The sequence below is a fragment of the Saccopteryx leptura genome, chromosome 1, assembly GCF_036850995.1.
Source record: "Saccopteryx leptura isolate mSacLep1 chromosome 1, mSacLep1_pri_phased_curated, whole genome shotgun sequence".
Taxonomy (NCBI): Eukaryota; Metazoa; Chordata; class Mammalia; order Chiroptera; family Emballonuridae; genus Saccopteryx; species Saccopteryx leptura.
Genome location: NC_089503.1, coordinates 79,902,025 through 79,924,484, shown reverse-complemented (window position 1 = coordinate 79,924,484; position 22,460 = coordinate 79,902,025). Strand labels below are relative to the sequence as shown.

At 38.8% G+C, this 22,460-nt stretch overlaps 1 protein-coding gene and 1 pseudogene across 1 annotated transcript in view; both read left to right on the top strand.

The window, feature by feature from the left end:
- The window catches only part of MRE11 (MRE11 homolog, double strand break repair nuclease), a 66,649-nt gene that overhangs the window by 6,328 nt on the left and 37,861 nt on the right, over positions 1–22,460 (top strand). The window contains exons 4-11 of the mRNA XM_066370805.1: positions 1,622–1,782; positions 6,469–6,556; positions 7,692–7,833; positions 11,165–11,279; positions 14,404–14,589; positions 15,489–15,660; positions 17,761–17,841; positions 20,872–20,998. Of these exons, the coding sequence (XP_066226902.1) occupies positions 1,622–1,782; positions 6,469–6,556; positions 7,692–7,833; positions 11,165–11,279; positions 14,404–14,589; positions 15,489–15,660; positions 17,761–17,841; positions 20,872–20,998 (1,072 nt within the window). The remainder of the gene's footprint in view (positions 1–1,621; positions 1,783–6,468; positions 6,557–7,691; positions 7,834–11,164; positions 11,280–14,403; positions 14,590–15,488; positions 15,661–17,760; positions 17,842–20,871; positions 20,999–22,460) is intronic.
- Positions 5,229–5,653, top strand: LOC136388928 (cytochrome c oxidase subunit NDUFA4 pseudogene; annotated as a pseudogene).

Sequence of the window (22,460 nt, the reverse complement as noted above, 5' to 3'; positions counted from 1 at the left end):
CCAAAGCGGCACCTTTTGGGGTGGTGTATCCAGCTCTCCCTCACTGCTGAAGTCCACAGTGATCTGTACTTCTGTGTTCTTTTGTTTAATTAAATTAATCAAATATCTTCAAGAAGATTGTACACTTCTTGCAAGCATCAGTGTGTTGGACTTTTTTTTTTTTAAGTGAGAGGAGGGGAGAAAGAGAGACTCTTGTGTGCGCCCTGACCAAGATCCATGCAGCAAATCCCTTCTTGGGCTGATACTCTGCCTATCTGGGGCCCTGCTTGCAGTTGAGCTATTTTTAGTACCTGGGCGGAGGCTCTGTGGAACCACTCTCAGCACCCTTGCATGGAGCCATGGCTGTGGGAGGGGGAGAAGTAGAGAGGAGGAGAGCAGGGGAGGGGGAGGGGTGGAGAAGCAGATGAGCACCTGACTGGGGATGAAACCTGGGACATCCACGTGCTGGGTCAACGCTCTGCTGCTGAGCCAACCTATCAGGGCTGGACTTGTTTTTATATGATTTTCTCCTTTTCTCTGTTCCTGGAATGTTCTTTGTCAGAATCTCATTTATCCTTTATAGAGCCACCATGTAGGCAGATCCCTCCTAGACTTACTGGCCTCAGAGCAGAATTCATTGTAATGTCATCTCTGCGCTTGGCTTGTTTATATATCTGTTCTAGTGCATGTCAGTTTGACTTATCCGTAGATACATAACAGTTTGTCTCCTCCATTAGATTTGGAACATTTTTTTTTTTTTTGTATTTTTCTGAAGCTAGAAACGGGGAGAGACAGTCAGACAGACTCCCGCATGCGCCCCACCGGGATCCACCCAGCACGCCCACCAGGGGCGATGCTCTGCCCACCAGGGGGTGATGCTCTGCCCCTCCCGGGCATCGCTCTGCTGCGACTAGAGCCACTCCAGCGCCTGGGGCAGAGGCCAAGGAGCCATCCCCAGCGCCCGGGCCATCCTTGCTCCAATGGAGCCTTGGCTGCGGGAAGGGAAGAGAGAGACAGAGAGGAAGGAGGGGGTGGGGGTGGAGAAGCAAATGGGCGCTTCTCCTATGTGCCCTGGCCGGGAATCGAACCCAGGTCCCCCGCACGCCAGGCTGACGCTCTACTGCTGAGCCAACCGGCCAGGGCTAGATTTGGAACATTTTTAAGATAGGGATTGTATTTTATTTATCATTGAATCCTCAGGGCTTACTACAGGGTATTGTATATTGTCAGAATTTAATAGAGGCAGGAACATTATCTATTTTGTATATTTTTATTTCCTTAGCTGCCAGTGTTCATAAGAACTTTAAGTAATTGTTGAATAAATTGAATGAATAATTTGGATTGAGTTGGCTATCTTTTTCATAGATTTTATTAAAGTATTACATTTATCCTTGATTTAGATAATGAAAAAAATATCCTTTTGGGTTGCATCAGTAAGAGATTTGGTGTAATTTATAGTAGCTTTTATGAAGGTGGCGAGAAACCTAAATTGAAGTCACATTAATCACCAGATTGGACAGTCCTGTGAATTAATAAAATATAAAATTTTAAATTTTCATATAGGAGAGAACCTACCTCTTTCATCTATAGAAAAGTTTTTATCTATAAAACATACTAATTTTAGCACTTTTCTGCTGACTAGGTGGACTTTATTTTGTTGGGTGGTGATCTTTTTCATGAAAACAAGCCCTCAAGAAAAACATTACATACCTGCCTCGAGTTATTAAGAAAATACTGCATGGGTGATCATCCTGTACAGTTTGAAATTCTCAGTGATCAGAAGGTCAACTTTGGTTTTAGTAAGTAAGTATATTTCCATGCTTACATGAAGTTTCTTTATGTAGACCATTTTATGTATTATCACTCATAAACATTAACAACAAGCCATTTTGCCTGACCAGGTGGTGGCACAGTGTATAGAGCGTTGGACTGGGATGTGGAAGACCCAGGTTCGAGACCCCGAGGTCTCCAGCTTGAGTGCAGGCTCATCTGGTTTGAGCAAGGCTCACCAGCTTGAGCCCAAGGTTGCTGGCTCGAGCAAGAGGTCACTTGGTCTCTGTTACCCCCGGTCAAGGCACATATGAGAAAGCAATCAATGAACATCTAAGGAACCGCAACGAAGAATTGATGTTTCTCATCTCTCTCCCTTCCTGTCTGTCTGTCCCTATCTGTCCCTCTCTCTGACTCTCTCTGTCTCTGCCAAAAAAAAAAAAAAAAAAGCCGAGCCATTTCACCTTCATTATAACTTTTTCACAGTAAATGTATTTCTGTGTTTTTCTGTATTCTGAATTTTCTGTGTTTTTCTGTATTCTGAATTTTGTGTATATCATTATATTAATTTGTAATCATCTAATTAATTGTGGGACTGAGTGGCTTTGTGAATTTTTATTGTACATTTTGGTATTTGCTTCTGTTCATACCCTTTGCCCATTTTAAAAATTAGGATTTTTGCCTATTGCTACTGACTTACAAATGTTATATATTCTAGATACTAAGCTTTTGCTAGGCATGTATTTTTCCCCCCCAGTTAGTGTATTATCTTTTGATTTTGTTTATGGTGCCTTTTGTTGACTAAAATATTTAATTTTGATGTCAAATAAATCTTAAATATATATATATCTTAAATTTATATATATTTATATATATATATTTTAGATTTGTTCTTTTGTGACTTATTTATGATATCCACCAAGAACCACATGTCATAAAGATACTCATGTGTTTTCTTAAACACTGTTAGGATAACACATGGCATTTAGTTGAAATGTTGTTAGTCATTTCAGCCTATGCCAGTTTCTCCATCTTTCCTTGTCTTTTATGATCCTGATATTTTTGAATTGTATTGATCATATATTTTATAAAATGCCTCTCAGTTTGGCTTTTTCCCATGATTGGACTAGGATTACAGGTTTTAGGGGAAGAATATTCCCCAGAGAGGTGAAGTGCCCTGCTCATAGCATGTTGGGAGCACATGCTCTCACCCTGATCGCTTGGTTAGGGTGGTGTCTGCCAGGCTGTCAAGTTCCTTTTGTTCCCTTTTCATTCACTGTTTGTTAGAATGGAGTTGCTAGGTTCAGCCTGCACTCAAAAAGAGGGAATTAAGTTCCACTTTGAGGAGAAAGGAAGGAGTATCAAAGGGTTTATGATTGGGATTAAAACCACCACTGTAACCAGTAAGTATTTTGGGAGAGGTATTTTGAGGCCATGCAGCTATTCTGTTTCTTCTTCAAGTTTGTCCACTAATTTTAGCATTCGTTACTGGCTCTTGCCTATAGCAGTTGTAAGTGGGGTGTTCTGATGGTGATTTTTTATTTTCCACATTCTTTCTACATTAATTGATTGGCATTTTTTAGTAAGTAAGAGTTATCCTTTTTCTCCCATTTTATTTATTATTTAATTGTCTACATCATTAGGAAACAATTTCAATTGTTTATTAGTATGAACTCATTTTTTTCCCTTTTGGTTATAACTATTGTAATCTGTTTTTTTTGTTTTGTTTTGTTTTGTTTTTTGTATTTTTCCGAAGTTGGAAACGGGGAGGCAGTCATACAGACTCCTGCATGTGCCCGACCAGGATCCACCTGGCATACCCACCAGGGGGTGATGCTCTGCCCATTTTGGGGCGTAGCTCTGCCACAATCAGAGCCATTCTAGCACCTGAGGCAGAGGCCACAGAGCCATCCTCAGCACCCAGGCCAACTTTGCTCCAATGGAGCCTTGGCTGCGGGAGGGGAAGAGAGAGATAGAGAGGAAGGAGAGGGGGAGGGGTGGAGAAGTAGATGGGCGCTTCTCCTGTGTGCCCTGGCTGGGAATCGAACCCAGGACTCCTGCACGCCAGGCCGACGCTCTACCACTGAGCCATCCGGCCAGGGCCTGTAATCTATTTTGTTGTTCAAAGAAATTGTACCAGCTTTAGCCATTGGTGTTCTTTCAGATTGCTTACAATGTCCTTTTGACATACTAAATTCCAGAAGTGGCTTCAGTATAAGTAGGAATTTAGTATTTGATGAAGGTGGCATTTCATATCTTCATGAAAAATATGGATTGTTCAGTAAAACTACTAGAAGAAACTTATATATTTTTGGACATCTAGATGTGGAAAAGGCTTTTCTAACTATGACACAAGCCTAGGAATCTTAAAAGAAAAGATTGGTACTTTGACTTATAAGTGTGGCAAAAACTGCCTGAAGCAAAGTCAAAAATGAGAATTTTGCCTGACCAGGCAGTGGTGCAGTGGATAGAGCATCCGACTGGGATGTGGAGGACCCAGGTTCGAGACCCCGAGGTCTCCAGCTTGAGCACAGGCTCTTCTGGTTTGAGCAAAGCTCACCAGGTTGGACCCAAGGTCTCTGGCTTGAGCAAGGGGTCACTGGGTCTGCTGTAGCCCCACAGTCAGGGCACATATGAGAAAGCAATCAGTGAAAAACTAAGGTGTCACAACGAAAAACTGATGATTGATGCTTCTCATCTCTCTCCGTTCCTGTCTGTCTGTCTTTATCTATCTCTCTCTCTGACACTTTCTGTCTCTGTAAAAAAAAAAAAATGTTATAAAAAAAATGAGAATTTGATCAGGAAAAATATTTGCAACTAATTCCAAATTAAGGTCTAATTTCCCCAGTAGAGAAATAGTTTTTTATGTCAATAAAAACTTCATGAGTTAGTAAAGAAATAATTAACGAATATGGACATAGTTCACAGAAAAGGACATGAAGTGGCATTTAAACATATTAAAAGAATACGAATGATATAAAATAAAGCTCACTTGTAAGAAAGATACAAAATAAAGTGTACTGAAATATTTTTCTCCTATCAGATTGGCATAAATCAGTGATTCGCAATCCTGGTGCACATCATAGTTTCTCGGGAATCTTAAAAAATACTTACGTCTGTTGGTCTTCAGTTAATCTCATTGAGTGTGTCATGAGCATTGGTATCTCTAAAAGATTTCTAGATATATCTAACATGCAGCTAGCATTTAGAACCACTGGCATAGATTTTAAAGTTTGATGATGAAGTATTATGTTATGGAATAAGGAAAATGGTCTCTCTCATGTATTGCCATTGTATTATGTGTAAATTTGCACAACCTCTATGGAGGGAAATTGGCAGTAGCTATTAAATTTATAAATGCACATGAATTCTTTGATCCAGCAAGTCCCTGTTCTCTTACAAGGGCAGCTTTGTATAAATATAAGATTACTGACTCGAGACTGAGGACTTGCTGTCGGTTAGTGCTGTTTTGTTTTCTCTGCTTCCGGGCCTTCTGCTGCAATCATGCTCCGCCAGCTCATCGGTCAGGCCAAGAAAGCATCCAAGCTTCATCCTTCTCTTTGTGTTTATTGGAGCTGGAGGTACTGGAGCAATGTTGTATGTCTTGCCTCTGGCATTTTTTAATCCAGGTATCTGTTGGGACAGAAAGAATAACCCAGAACCCTGGAACAAACTGGCTAACCGTGAGCAATACAAGTTCTACTCAGTGAATGTAGATTACAGCAAACTGAAGAAAGATCGTCCAGCCTTCTAAATGAAATGTTTCACTATAAAGCTCTTAGAATGAAGGTCTTCCAGAAGCCATCCACACAATTTTCCACTTAACTAGGAAATATTTCCCCTCCAAGTGCATGAAATCATTGTTGGTGTATTGTGTTGGGGTTTACACTGATTAATAAATGTTTAAAACTTGAAATATAAAATTTTTAAAAAAAGATTACTGATTTAAGCATTATTTGTGAAACAAACGACTGGAAATGGTCTAAATGTCCATTGGTAGGTAACTACTTAAACATATTATAATAATTAATACCATGGAATACTGTCCAGCCAAAAGCGCACAGGAAGCTCCTCATGTACTAATACAGAATGGTTTCTGAAATATGTTAAATAATAAAAGTAAGGTTCAGTAATCTATATTGTGCTATCATTAGTGTAACAAAGAAGATGTATTTATTTGCTTGTACAGGTATAAGATAATTTTGCAAAGATACACTAGAAATTGTTAATGTCGTTTGCCTCTGAGAAGAGGAGCTAGATGACTAGGGATAGGAGTGGTGGGAGACTTTAAATTGCACAAGTAGTAAGTGATTAAGCTCGAATTTTTAGTTTAGGTCTTTTGGATTTAAAAGTAGATGTGTTTCCAGCCCTCCCCTTTCTACAAATAAAAACTTTATACAACAGCTTTAAAAATTTTTAAAAACTATTAATGTCGCATTAATGAGATATACCACTATTTTATATAATTCACTAACATTGTTTATTGTAGGGTTTTTTTTAACAGAGTGTACTTTTTGACATTTTGAAACTTGAATTGAATTGAATTGTTGCCTATGATTGTATTTTTTTAAAGCTGAACACTTGTGGTCATTTGCCAATTTAGATCATCCCATTTGCCAATAACTGCATTAGTTTTTGGAGGAAAATACTGGGGCAAATAGCTTTTATCTCTTACAGAAGCTTTAATTATGTTTTTTTTATTTCATTTTAATTTTTAAGGTTTCCATGGGTGAACTACCAAGATGGCAATCTCAACATTTCGATTCCAGTGTTTAGTATTCATGGCAATCATGACGATCCCACAGGGGTAATTATCGGGTTCTTAACAGTTTGTTTAAATTTTAGAAATGATCAATTTAGTTTGTGAAAAAGTTTTTATTAAAATAGAGCCCCAAAGTCAAATTGACTTTTTATCATTTCATACAAGCTTTTATACTGTTTTTTAGATAATTTTTAAAATTCCAGAATAATAATTGGTGTGTGAGGAATGCTTTTATTTCCTTTGTGATGAGATTAACAGTAAGTTACCAAGTGTAGGGATAAACAAACACCTATCATTTCTATAATGCTTTGCAGTTTACCAACTCCTTTTGTGTCAGTTATCATATAGAATCTCACTTGTAGGAAGTGATTATTTTATAAACAGTTAAATGTAATTTTTAAATGTAAATTAGGTCATCTTATTACCTGTTTATAGGAAGTAATAACAGAGGTTCCAAACAATATATTCTTGTTGTATCTGGTAATGAGGATTATTATTATTATTATTTTTTATATAGAGCTAGAGAGGGCCAGACAGGAAGGGGGAGAGATGAGAGGCTTCTACTCATTGTAGTGGCACTTTAGTTCATTGATTGCTTTCTCATACATGCCTTGATGTGGGGGGAGCTCCAGCTGAACCGTTGACCCCTTGCTCAAGCCAGCGAGCTTGGGCTGCGTGCCAGCAACCTTTGGGCTCAAGCCAGAGACCATTGGATTATGTCTATGTCCCACACTCAAGCTGGTGACCTTGGGGTTTCAACCTGGGCCCTTAGCATCCTGGGTCAACACTCTATTCACTGTGCCACTGCCTGTTCAGGTGGTAATGAGTATTATAAATCATTCATTATCTAGTCTTTTCCCCCTACATTTTAAGAGGCCTGCTTAATATTACAAATAACTTATTTCATGGCTAGTTTTTATTTTTCAGTGGCCAAGACATAAGTTTTGCTGAAATGTTCACTTTCCATTTAGCATGTGATTTCAGTTGCGGATCATTTGTAATAGAAAAAAACATAGCAAATACTTTCAGTAGTCATTTTGTTGATGCTGTGTTTTTGTAACTAGTATATAGAATCTATATTTTTGTAACCAGTATATAGAATATATTTTATTAGGTAATATGATGTGCACATTACTTATTTTTAAATATAGATTGATATCTTTTAAAATATTTTGCATAGGCAGATGCGCTCTGTGCCCTGGACATTTTAAGTTGTGCTGGATTTATAAATCACTTTGGACGTTCAACGTCTGTGGAGAAGATAGACATTAGTCCAGTTCTGCTTCAAAAAGGAAGCACAAAAATTGCTCTATATGGCTTAGGTAAGATGGGTTTGTTATTTATGTCAATAAATATTTAATGTTTAAGCAACTGGAAAGTCAAATTCTGGAGTTCACTTTGTTGCTGTTTGGGGAAAAGTGAGTCAATATTCTTTAAAGTTACTATAAAATGATAGGTTTTGGTAGAAATTTTTTAGTATTTAATAAAGACCAATAGACCTGATACTTGTTTTTAATAGCAGTTTTGGTGAAAAAATATTTTTTCTTTAATGTCTGTTTATTGTTCATTTTTCTTTTCTTTTAGACTTGGATAGAGAATCCTGAACATTACAATTAGAGAGAAATTAGAAAAACTGCATTTTGATAGCTGGGAAGTCTTTGAAAGGTCTAAAGCTTCACTGTCCAATGCAGTAATCACTAGCCTCATGTAGATGTTGAGCACTGAAATGTGGCTTATGTGAATTGTGTTATGCTAGAAGTGTAAAATACACATCAGATTTCCAAGACTTAGAGAAAATATAAAATGACTAATTAATATATTGGTTTAATAAAATATATTAAAATTAGTTTTACCTGTTACTTTTTACTTGTTTTATTTAATGTGGCCAGTAAAGAAATTTAAATTACTGTATATATTTGGCCTACATTAGTAACTCACAGTATATTTTTATCAGACAATGGTAGTTGTGAGAACTGTCATCTGTAATGCTCAGAAAATTTGCCTAATCAACTTCACTATATTCAATTTATTTAATGTACAGAAGATGAAAGCCTATTTGCTAGGTTTTATTACATATGAATGAAAGATCAAAGACATTTTTAGAGTACAAAATCTATTGTGTCTTCTTTGGATTAAATTCAGCTTATTATTATGGATACAATTGCTTTATTGTGTTTATTGTGTATTGAGTATTATAAAAGTTATATTATCTTAAATTAACACTGAAGTACTCTGAGAGAAATTGGGGGAAATTTCACACTGTAGTCTCAACATAGATTTTATTTTTTTATTTTTATTTTTATTTTTTTGTATTTTTCTGAAGCTGGAAATGGGGAGAGACAGTCAGACAGACTCCCGCATGCGCCCGACCGGGATCCACCCGGCACGCCCACCAGGGGCGACGCTCTGCCCACCAGGGGGCGATGCTCTGCCCCTCCGGGGCATCGCTCTGCCGCGACCAGAGCCACTCAAGCGCCTGGGGCAGAGGCCAAGGAGCCATCCCCAGCACCCGGGCCATCTTTGCTCCAGTGGAGCCTTGGCTGCGGGAGGGGAAGAGAGAGACAGAGAGGAAGGAGGGGGGGGTGGGGGGTAGAGAAGCAAATGGGCGCTTCTCCTATGTGCCCTGGCCGGGAATCGAACCCGGGTCCCCCGCACGCCAGGCCGACGCTCTCAACATAGATTTTATTTTTTGAGTGATTTCAGTACAATGGAAGCCTTAGTAGGTCTTATTTACTGTGTCTTTGAATATGTTTTTAAAATGATAAATTATGATGGATGGTTTATTTAAACACTTTTTCTAGGGAGCTTATAGTCTTTGTCCAGTTCATAATTTCTCTAGCAAATTTTAAAAGCATGATTATATTTTAGAGACATGGAAAATGAGGTTACGGTATGTCTAATTTTGCAAGTAATAGAGCAGAAAGTGACATACAGCTAAAAATAAAAAAACCTACTTACTGTTATTTTAATCATAATCACTACAATATTAAGGTTCATAATGCAGAAAATGATTGATCCTCTCACTTTCCCGTTATGCTTCAGTCATCCATGTTCTCTCAAACTCTCATCCTGTTCTGTTTTCCCTAACTGGACTCCGTTTATCCTCTACCCCCTATTCTCATCCCAACTCTTGTCTGTACACTGTAGAACTCTGTATAGTTAGCAGATTATCTCCTTGCCTCAAGTTTCTTCTCTAAGTTGTCTCTGCTCTCTGACTGGCCCTGGGGTTCCAGTTCTCTTACAGCCTTTCATGGGCTTTGGGGCTGGGGGAGGGGGCAAAGACCTCCCTCCCTCTTCTCCTGGTTTCCTGCTGCCACCTGCTAACTCCCTCCTGCCTTTGAGCTAACAGCTCTCTGTCTAACCTGCCCTCTCCTTTCCCTCAAATTCTTCCCCCACCAACAAATTTTGTGGGTGTTCTCACCGCTTCAAGAATAGAACAGATCAACCTTCTAATGCCTTGGACTTTGTATGCCTTGACTTTCCCTGTCTAGTTCCATGTTCTGCACCCCACCTTCCATTCCACTGGCCGCACTGCAGGAATTCTCCTTAGAAGCTTGGCCTCCTCTAGCTCTTACACGTCTGCGTAATTGGCTTTTCTCCAAGGCCTTCCCTAGTCTGTACATGAAGGAGCAGCCTTGTCCACTCACTGATGTTCCCCATCTTAGCATCCTGACTTTTTCTCTTTTTATAATAGTTAAAATTGTAATTTGTATGTTTGTTCACTTGTTTTTGTTGGCCTACTCCATTAGACTAAGCTAATCCTTTGAGGTAGAGGAAGAATTATTTAGAATTTGTTGAATTATTAAAAAGCACAGTATTTTTATTTAAAAACAGTATATATGACTATTGTGAATACATTTATTTTTCATCTCACCCCTTTTAATATCTTTCTGTATTTTATAATAGATAGTTAGATTAAAAGTACAATATACTTGGCCCTGGCCGGTTGGCTCAGTGGTAGAGCGTCGGCCTGGCGTGCAGGGGTCCCGGATTTGATTCCCGACCAGGGCACAGAGGAGAAGCGCCCATCTGCTTCTCCACCCCTCCCCCTTTCCTTCCTTTCTGTCTCTCTCTTCCCCTCCCGCAGCCGAGGCTCCATTGGAGCAAAGATTGCCCGGGCGCTGGGGATGGCTCCTTGGCCTCTGCCCCAGGCGCTAGAGTGGCTCTGGTCACAACAGAGCGACGCCCCAGAGGGGCAGAGCGTCGCCCCTGGTGGGCGTGCCGGGTGGATCCCGGTTGGGCGCATGCAGGAGTCTGACTGTCTCTCCCCGTTTCCAGCTTCAGAAAAATACCAAAAAAAAAAGTACAATATACTTATAATACTGTAAATAAAGGGATAGTGAAAAGTAATATTTTAAATAGAAAATTTAATAAGCATTTAAGCATAGAAAACAAATTTTTATTTCATATTATTCAGATTTTGAAGGTAGATATGTTTGACAGGAAAACATTCATTGAAAGCATTTAAGTGCTCGGCAGTTGTTAGCAAGAACCTGGAACATATTCATTTGCAAATAATGACTCCACATTTCACATATATCTCTAATAGGAAAATAAAATACTTAGAGAAGCACATAATTTAGAAGCAAGACATACTCATTTTTAAAAACCGAGTAAGAAACCAGTTTTAAAATAATGTTATGTCCATTTCAGGATCCATTCCAGATGAAAGACTATATAGAATGTTCGTCAATAAAAAAGTAACAATGTTGAGACCAAAAGAAGATGAGAACTCTTGGTTTAATTTATTTGTGATTCATCAGAACAGGTAAAAGTATTTTCTGGAAATTGTTGAGTCAAGTGTTGAGGTCTCCAAATCTGTTTTCAGGCTTAACCTATTTCACTAAAATGCTCCTTATTTATTGAAGGTTGTTGGTGCAGGGTTAGGCAAAACTTAGATATGCTTTGTTTTACTGCATTTAGAAAGTTTTCAATATATATTCATAGCCATAAAAGAATATTTAGGGCCCTGGCTTGTTGGCTCAGTGGTAGAGCATCAGCCTGGTGTGCAGGAGTCCCAGGTTCGATTCCCGGCCTGGGCACACAGGAGAAGCACCCAACTGCTTCTCCACCCCTCCCCCTCTCCTTCCTCTCTGTCTCTCTCTTTCCCTCCTGCAGCCAAGGCTCCATTGGAGCAAAGTTGGCCCGGGCGCTGAGGATGGCTCTGTGGCCTCTGCCTCAGGCACTAGAATGTCTCTGGTTGCAACAAAGCAATGCCCCAGATGGGCAGAGCATCGCCCCCTGCTGGGCATGCCGGGTGGATCCCAGTTGGGTGCATGCGGGAGTCTGTCTGACTGCCTCCCCGTTTCCAAGTTTGGAAAAATACAAAAAAAAAAAAAAAAAATTTAGGACATATGGATAAGGTTGTAAAGAAAACCATAAAATGAAGATGCTTGAATTCAGCAATGAAGTAGAACATCACCAGTTTATTATCCCGTGCCCTTCCCTGACCTTATTTCTTTCTGCATACCTCAGAGAGGTGCATAATCTTCAATTCTTATTTATTGAATTCGTTGGTGTTCTTTATTGTTTAATCACTTATATATCCACCGTGAGTTACTTAGTTCTGGAAGTGTGCTGTAAGTTGTGCAGCTGGCTTATTATGTTCAGTATTACGTCACTAAGATTTACCCATTTTGATGCTAAACAGTATTTTTCATTTTTACAGTTATACTTCTGTTAGTGAATGTTCTGTGTTATTTCCAGATTGTTGCTTTTTAAAACCTTTTTGTTAAGAACATTCATATACACATCTCCTGGTGCATATGTGCAGGTGTCTTCCCAGAATATTACACATAGCTAGATCAGCATTCTTTTTTTTTTTTTTCCCAAAGTGATAAGTGGGGGGGAGGCAGGCAGACAGACTCCTGCATGTGCCCAGCCAGGATCCACCTGGCATGCCCACCAGGGGGCGATGTTCAGCCCCTCTGGGGTGTTGCTCCATTGCAGTTGGAGCCATTCCAGCGCCTGAGGAGCCATCCTCAGCTCCCGGGCCAACTTTGATTCAATGGAACCTTGGCTGTGGGAGGGGAAGAGAGAAATAGAAAGAAAGGAGAAGGGGAAGGGTGGAGAAACAGAAGGGCGCTTCTCCTGTGTGCCCTGGCCAGAAGTGGAACCTGGGACTTCCACATACCAGGCGGAAGCTCTACTGCTGAGCCAACTGTCCAGGGCCAGTCAGCATTCTTTTGTTAGTAGTTTTAAGACATTTAATCTTATTGATCAGGTGCAGGATTGATTGAAAGGAATAGAGACTTGAAGAGAGATTTATTATGTGATCTTTATAGTAAGAAAGTGTGAGATGGTAACCGTGATGGCAGTGAGAATGTTATGTAAGGGATAAAGCTGAGAAAGTATTAAGGAAGAATCTAAGGGACTTGGGTTTGATTTTTAGACCCTAGATGTATGTTGTCTTCATAGAAATATTTCTAGGTACATGATCCTGCTCTGATTTCACTTCCTGCTCTCCCTGCACTCATTCTCCTCAGCAACCTGATCTTGCTGTTCCTGAGATCACTGAGCACATTCCCACCTCTGCACGTTTGCCATCTGCTCGTCCCTCTGCCTAAGTCTTTCTTCCCTTGCATGCTAATCCCTCACCTGCCCATTTGTCACCTGTCAGAGGCCTTTCCTAACCACACTGTGTATAGTGACATCCCCCTTCCATGTCTCTCTTCTTTTAATTTTTTTTATAATAGCTATCACTACCTGGCCAATTTTATATACATATATAGGTATCTACCATATGCATATACATCTTGTGTTGTTGTTTGTTTCCCCCACTAGAACAAGAACCTTGCTGCTTTTTCTTCAGCATCTAAATATTTGTTGAATGAATATTGGTTTGCATTAAATGAATGCTGGGTCAAAGTACCATATTTGAATACTTTTACTTAAATTCCCAACAATATAAGTCAGTGTTAGGAAAAACTTTTCCTTCTTGTCTTTACTCACCTTGGGCTTTCACGTATCTTTTCATAATAACAACTAATCTGGGTATAAAACCGGAGTTGCGAATCACGTATTCACATGATACTTTATTTAATATGGAAAACTCTCATCCTTATGTAAGATTGAGTTTTCTTACTCCCATTATTTTTATTATTTATTTTGTGTGTGTGTGTGTGTGACAGAGATAGAAAGAGATAGGGACAAACAGGAAGGGAGAGAGATGAGAAGCATCAGTTCTTCATTGCAGCACCTTAGTTGTTCATTGATTGATTTCTCATATGTGCCTTGGCTGGGGGGGCTACAGCAGACCAAATGACCCCTTGCTCAAGCTAGTGACCTTGGATTCAAGCTGGTGAGCTGTGCTCAAACCAGATGAGCCCCCACTCAAGCCGGCAACCTTGGAGTTTTGAACCTGGGTTCTCTGCGTCCCAATCTGATGCTCTATCCACTGCGCCACTGCCTGGTCAGACACTCATTATTTTTATAATAAAACGGATAATGTCTGATATATTTTAACATCATCAATTTTATTATAAAAATATATATTTAAAGATTTATTTTTATTCTACAAAGTTAAGGCTTAACTCACTTTTATTTTTTGTATTATATTTTTGCTGTATAATTAATTTATAGGTTTTTACTATTGATAGAGCTCTCAGGCTTTTCTGACTTGCCTAAAGAGACTTATTCCCCTCGAAAGCCTTTTATAATCTGCATCTAAATGTGGGACTACTTTCTCTTCTGGGTCTCCTACTTGTCTGTTTCCTACAAATTTGTAAGCCCTTTGAAGAATTAGATAATATTTTTGTATTCTCAATCGATTGCATAGTTTTGGCACATAGAAGAGATGTTATAAATCTTTAATGAAAAGAGAAAAGAAGATCTATATAAAATTTTTCTTTATCTCTGAACATTTATATTTAATTTTTAAAATCTTGATATAGGAGTAAACATGGAAATACTAACTACATTCCAGAACAATTTTTGGATGACTTCATTGATCTTGTTATTTGGGGCCATGAACATGAGTGTAAAATAGCTCCAACCAAAAATGAACAACAACTCTTTTACATAGCACAACCTGGAAGTTCAGTTGTTACTTCTCTTTCCCCAGGAGAAACTGTAAAGAAGTGAGTAATTGTTATATTTTCCAAATCAAATTTAAAAAAACAACAACCTGCTTTAATATTGTAATCATCCCATAGTTTCAAGATACTGATGGTATTGTTATTTAAATGATAGATTTATTTATGAAGATTGCTCATTTGATGTAGTCTGGCTATTTTCCCAGATTGTAAGCTATTTTCAACATGACAGCATCCCAGTGGTGTTACTATATTATTTTGCTGCTCAGTAGGCAAATTCAAGATTAACATTTTTATTTATTAAATTTCAAATTAGAGTATGATAGATGATTACTAATTTTACAATGCCTGTTAATAAACAAATTTGTCTAAATCCATTTATGAGATTTTTTAGTTATAAATGCAATATTATATAGCACATCTCATTTCTTTTGAGGGGGGATTATGTGATAATATAGTTAATAGTGATTAATAGTGGTTTTACCCTTTAATCCACTCAAGTTCTGATTAAGATGGTCATAATAGGTTTGAAGATTATGATAGTGGGATGCAAGTTTGTTTTTGTTTTCTTTATAGTTCTGTGATTTATTTTATGATGCATGCGCACATATATACACATAATACATATATATGTAATGGTATATGCTATATACACTACTGTCATAGTCCTGATGACATTTTATTATACTTCCTGTTATATTTGTCTTCTTCTAAACTGTATTTGTCAGGCAGGAAAAATAAGGGATGAGTGGATTTTATTCTGAGGAAGAAGACTATTTCACTTTTTTTCCTGTGATATAACATTAAATTGCCAAAACTATTTTTAAGTGTATGACTTTATAAAGAATTGTCTTATAGAAACTTAGAAATGGGATAGTTTGGGCGTGCACATTTTCCTGAAGAAACATACAGCATGACCGGGCTTTGTTCCCTCCTGTTTGCAGGCACGTCGGCTTGCTGCGAGTTAAAGGAAGGAAGATGAACATGGAGAAGGTCCCTCTCCGCACAGTGCGGCAGTTTTTTATGGAGGATGTTGTTCTGGCTGATCATCCAGACATTTTTAACCCAGATAATCCTAAAGTAACCCAAGTCATACAAAGCTTCTGTTCAGAGAAGGTAATTCTTCTAGACCAGGTGTAGTCAACCTTTTTATACCTACTGCCCACTTTTGTATCTCTGTTAGTAGTAAAATTTTCTAACTGCCCACCGGTTCCACAGTAATGGTGATTTATAAAGTAGGGAAGTAACTTTACTTTATAAAATCTATAAAGCAGAGTTACAGCAAGTTAAAGCATATAAATAATAATTACTTACCAAGTACTTTATGTCGGATTTTCACTAAGTTTGGCAGAATAAATATTTATAAAACAACTTACTATAGTTAAATCTGTCTTTTTATTTATACTTTGGTTGCTCCGCTACCGCCCACCATGAAAGCTGGAACGCTCAGTAGTGGGCGGTAGGGACCAAGTTGACTACCATTGTTCTAGACAAAGGTCAATGAGATCTACTTCGGTTGAAAGCTTCATTTACATTGAATTAAATACTTTAGTAGAGGGCAGCCATATTTGTTACAGTCTCGTGGAGCCTGTAAGGAACCACTGTTATTTAATAAATCAGTTTAGTTGCATCAAAGATTTTTTGTTTTCATGGACATGGACAATAGTGTGGAGACATCAGGGGGTGGGGAGTTAGAAGAAGCTATGCGGAGGGATAAATGGTGGTGGACAAAGACTTGACTTGGAGGATTGAACAAAGTACAGTGTACAGGAGGTGTGTTGTAGAATTCTGTACCTGAAACCTGTATAATTTTGTTAACTAGTGTCACCCTAATAAATTCAATTAAAGAATCTTTTATATTAAGTCTTCCAGATAGAGGAATATTTTATATATAGAAGAAATTTTTTTTTAAATTTTTATTGATTTTAGTGAGAGAAAGGGAGAGAGATAAAGACGGGAACATTGATCTGTTCCTGTATGTGCCCTAACCAGGGATTGAACCGGCAACCTCTGTGCTTCGGGACAATGCTCTAACCAACCGACCTATCTGGCCAGGGCTAGAAGAAATTTTAATTAATCCCTTTTCCCAGTTCCTTTCCTCCATCTCAAAAACATATATATAATCTTTCCTCTCTTTTTATCTCGATTTGATCATTTGTTCATTTTGTTTATGAAAGCACGCAGTGGCTTTGGTTTGGGAACGGAGGGATATTATGTTAGATGAGGAGAGCCTTTACCTCTCTAATAATCTCCAGTAAGCAGTCCTTTCACCCTAAAAACTACCCCAAATACAATCTTAAAATGTGTTGCTATGTACCTTGTAGCTTCAGTATAAGCCTCACACCTCTTCTTCCGTGCAGATTGCTACCCCAAACCTCTGCAGAGATTTTAGAGCCACCACTAAGTTGGGTGAATGCATTTAGTAATATGTAACTTGCCACCTTAGTAACATGAATTGCTGACACTCAGTTCTTATTCTGTGCTTCTGCTTTGCATTTTATTCTCATAAAAGTCATGGGGTTGCAATAATTATAATAATAGTTATCACTGATAGGCATTGCCTGCTTATATATTCTGGGCACTATTGACATTTTGCACTTAATCCACTCAGCGATGCTGTGGATAGGTGGATTCTGCCACCCACACCTACAGAAGGAGGAGGTTCACCTGAGATGAAGTAACTTGCCCAGTGTAACACTTTACTATCCACATGTAACTCACGTAACTGAAAAGTTTCAGAGTATGCTGTTTTCAAGATGATTAGACCCAGAAACTCTAATTAAGGTGATGGGTTTCCCTGTCTCTGTTTCTGTGTCTAGCCCAATGCCACCCATTATAATGGTTTCTGCTTTAAACATCACTGTGTAAGGGAGGCATCTTCCCATGGTGGCCCACACATTTACATTATCCTTACAGCTAAACGAATCATGTTCCCCCAGTAGCTCCAGATAAACCCCCAGCATTGAGTTTCATTGGACTGAGGTCATGTACTTGACCCTAAGCCCAATCTCTGAAGCCAGGGAGATGGAAAAATGGATTCATTGGTCAGGCCTGGGTCAGGGAACCCAGGGTCTCTCAACCTTGGCACAGCCAGCATTATAGACTGAGTAATGTTTTTGTTGTAGGAAGTTCTGTGGATTTTAGGATTTTAACATTATCCTCTTTGATGCCAGTAGTATCCCTCCCCCACAGTCATGACAATATTTTTATTTTCAGATTGAAGAAATGCTCGAAAATGCCGAACGGGAACGTTTGGGAAATTCTCGACAGCCAGATAAGCCTCTTATCCGACTGCGAGTAAGTCCTATTTCGATAAGGTGAACTTTATTGATTTTCAGAGGATAGTATTGTGCGGTTTATGTCCCTGTTTCGTACCTTTGCCCGTGATCCTGCTGCACAGGATGTGCTTCTGTCCTCTTCCCCAGTGTCTCCCTCCTCACCCACTTGAAGCTTCCCCTCCACAGAAGCCTCTCTTGAGCTCCCTTCAGAGTCGGCACTTCTTCCTTTGTGCCTCCGGTTGCTCTGCACAGACTGCTCACAGCACCCTTTCATTCTGTTTGCAGCGATTGGTTTACATGTTTGTCTTCCCCGTCGGCTTGGGAATTTCTTGACAACCAAGATTCTATTTTATTCATGGCTGTAGCTCTGGCCCGTAGCAGAGTACCTGGCACATTGTAAACAGTCAGTAAAGCTTGCTGACTCTTGGCAGTATATTACAGGTAAAGCTAGGGGGGAATATAATTGTTAAAATGTCTGAAGAGCGGGGAGATCCTGTGGCTTGAGCATTTCTCGTTTTCTGTTTTGTAACATGCAGCTGTAGAGATGGGCTGGGTGATACAAGCCTAGTTGCATTGGCAGAACCACAGTCTCGCAGGGCTGAAAATCCCGTGTTTCTCATTCACTCCTGCCTGACCAGCTAGACCTAAATAGAAAGTTGGCATTCCTGTTCCTAAACAAAGTAAATTATTAATTCATTCATGAAAAAAAGAACAGATATTTCCATGTAAGTGTTATTCCAAAAGTACATTGTATGTAATGAGGCCTCTCATTAATTCATTGATTCAGTGAACTAGTGTTTATTGAGTACCTTCTGTCCTGCATGCTGGGGGACAGTGATGTTAACCAGACCAGGTGTTGAACTGGAGGAGCTTACAGGAGGTGGAGGTGTGAGAGATAATAAACAGGAAGTAAACGAACAAATGTCAGCTTGTGCTAATGTCATGAGGAGATGAGTGTAAGTGGGGGAGGTGAGGGAGTGGAGTGGTCTGGATAGGCTGGTGACACAGTGTAGTGCTGGTCCCCAGAGCATCACGTGCAGACAGCTAGTTTAGGGAAGTGACTATAGTTGATCCTTGAGCAATGGGTTTGAACTGCACAGGTACACTTCTATGCGAATTTTTTCATTAATAATGTAAATGTATTTTCTCTTCCTTATGATTTTATTAATATTTTATTTTCTCTGGCTTACTTTGTTGTAAGAATATAGTATGTGATACATATAAAATCTTTGTTAGTCAACTGCTTATGTTGTCTGTAAGGCTTTTCTGGTCAACAGTAAGCTATAATTATTTTTTCTTTTAAGAGACCAGGTGGTGGCGCAGTAGATAGAGCGTCAGACTGGGATGCGGAAAACCCAGGTTCGAGACCCCGAGGTTGCCAGCTTGAGTGCGGGCTCATCTGGCTTGAGCAAAAAGCTCACCAGCTTGGACCCAAGGTTGCTGGCTCGAGCAAGGGGTTTACTCGATCTGCTGAAGGCCCGCGGCCAAGGCACATATGAGAAAGCAATCAATGAATAACTAAGGTGTTGTAACGAAAAACTGATTTTTGATGCTTCTCATCTCTCTCCGTTCCTGTCTGTCTGTCCCTATCTATCCCTCTCTCTGACTCTCTCTCGGTCTCTAAAAAAAAAAAAGAAAGAAAGAAACACGGAAGGGAGAGAGATGAAAAATATCAACTCTCAGTTGCATCACTTTAGTTCTTCATTGATTACTTCTCATACGTGCCTTGACCGGGGTTCTCCAGCTGAGCCAGTGACCCCTTGCTCAAGGCAGCGACCTCTGGGCTCAAGCTGGAGAGCCTGTGCCCAATTTGGACAGGCCCAGACTCAAACTGGCAACCTTGGGGTTTTGAACCTAGGTGCTCAGTGTCCCAGCTCGATGCTCCATCCACTGCACCACCACCAGTCAGGCAACAATAGGCTATAATTTTGGGGCAAGTTAAAAGTCATTTGTGGATTTTCGACTGCATGTAAGGTCAGCACCCAGGCCCCACTTTGTTCAATTACCAACTAACTATCTCTTATAAAAGAAAAAGGTAGTTTTCTTTGTAAAGGTTTATGCACCAATATAGAGACCTCTTCAAACAGAGACTGCCATGAGAGTTTTGTTAGTTATCCCTGTTTTGAAAGGTAATCATTTCTCAAAGCTCCTGATTTGGTTCTTGTCCTTCATGGATTTTCCCAGGCTTAATTCTCTTCTAGAGTGAGAGAATACACCGATGATAGACCTGTTAACTAATGCACCTAGAGCCAGCAGTTTATTTTGATGGAGAATTTTCTTTCTGTCATGGAAGGTTAAAATTTTGTTTTAATATTCTACCTCCAGGTTTTCTGAACCAGTGTCATCCCAATAAATTAAATTAATAAAAATAATAAATAAAAGTAAAAGTCCTCCTCCTTTTCAGATGATTACTAGTGTTGCCATGGGGAGATGTAATCATTTCCACATTATGAGAGCTCTTGCTGTGTCTTGATTCCATCGAACAAAGTGTTTTGCATAAACTTTTTTCAGTAGAATACATGGTATATATAACACCTTCAGGATCTTTAAAATGAACTGTAGAACATTAATTTATTAACTTAAAAGTATTGAGCATAAACCTAAATAGTGAAGCCCTGGCCGGTTGGCTCAGCGGTAGAGCGTCGGCCTGGCGTGCGGGAGTCCCGGATTCGATTTCCGGCCAGGGCACACAGGAGAGGCGCCCATCTGCTTCTCCACCCCCCCCCCCCCTTCCTCTCTGTCTCTCTCTTCCCCTCCTGCAGCCAAGGCTCCATTGGAGCAAAGATGGCCCGGGCACTGGGGATGGCTCTGTGGCCTCTGCCTCAGGCGCTAGAATGGCTCTGGATGCAACAGAGTGACGCCCCAGAGGGGCAGAGCATTGCCCCCTGGTGGGCATGCCGGGTGGATCCCGGTCGGGCGCATGCGGGAGTCTGTCTGACTGCCTCCCCATTTCGAGCTTCGGAAAAATGAAAAAAAAAAAAAAAAAAAACCTAAATAGTGAAGTGGTAAACTTATTACCTGGCCTTCACAGCTTATTCTGTATTTGCAGGTGGACTATAGTGGAGGTTTTGAGCCTTTCAATGTTCTTCGCTTTAGTCAGAAATTTGTGGATCGAATAGCTAATCCAAAGGATGTTATCCATTTTTTCAGGCGTAAAGAACAAAAGGAAAACACGGGTAAGCTAGTTATTTTTATGAATTAAAAAATACTCTTATAGGTTTTAGTTTATGTAAATGTGTCTTTAGTAAAAGAAGTATAAAATAATAATGGAAAGTGTTATAGTAATATTCTTTCTAATATCTTAGACAAATAAACTGATAGTTGGAATAATTAAATTACTTGTCTTCTAAAAATTAGATAGCAATCATTTTTAAACTTCTGTGAATATCCAAAAGAAATAAAAGGCTTTCTCTGCAGACATAGTTTTTATAAACAGTGCTGCTGAGTACCAGCACAAACAGACTTTACAGATTTATTGCTCAAAGTAAATACCTATTATTTATTGTACATTATTCATGATCAGAGAATATATTCTCAAATTTTGCATTATTAAATTTTCAGTTTTAGAATATACAGTGATTTGGGAAGACTAGTTTTTTGAAATAAGAGGTGTCCTATAGTTTGATGTTTATGATGACCAGGTAATTAGTTTCTAATTCATAAATTAATAAAAACTAATTGCCCTTATTTTAGCATTGATGAAAACATATTATCCAACTGAAATAGTTAACCTTTGAACAACATGGGTTTGAACTGCATGGGTTTACTCACACATGGATTTTTTTCAATAAATATGTATAATTCTGTATATGTACTTTCTCTTCCTTATGATTTTCTTAATAACTGTTTTCTGTAGTTTGCTTTATTGTAAGAATACAGTATATAATATATTTAAGATACAAAAATATGATATGTATTAATCAGCTGTTTCTGTAATCGGTAAGACTTCCAGTCTGCCATTAGTAGTTAAGTTTTGGGAAAGTTAAAAGTTATACAGAGATTTTCAACTGTGTGTTGGGTCAGCATCCCTAACCCCCAAGTTGTTCAAGGGTCAATTGTAGTGTTTCTTCATAATAAATATTATCATGTTAAATATAGAAGCTGTTTTCTTTAGAGCTATTGAGCCAGAATTTACACAGAAAAATATGGCCCTTGTTGACAAACAAGATACCTAGGCTCTTATTAACTGGGATTTAATGGTCTTCTGTTTTCATTTTCAAATTGTGATCAGAATTGTCTATGCTGTTAATTCAACCTGAAATAGTCATTTAGATATTTAAATTGAGGTCATAGAATGCTGTTTTAGGGGGGAAATATCTATATCAGAGAATTACAATACCATGCTATGAATTTTAATTATTTATGGATGGTGTTTACATTTATTGTCCATTTTTATCAATTCCTTGGTATTTAATGGGTGTAGCATTTGTAAGAGCAGAATATAGCACTCCTTATGTTACTTGAGGTTTTTCCTAGTCAGTGTTGTTGGTAGTGATTATTTTTGTTTAAGCATAAATTGCTCAATTAAAACAATGACCCTTTTGAATGTTTTACTGAAAGCATTGTTTGTTGTTTTGACCAGCTCTGTTACATAAATACAGGTGTTAAATTTTGTAAATCACTTTACCTGTCTGATAT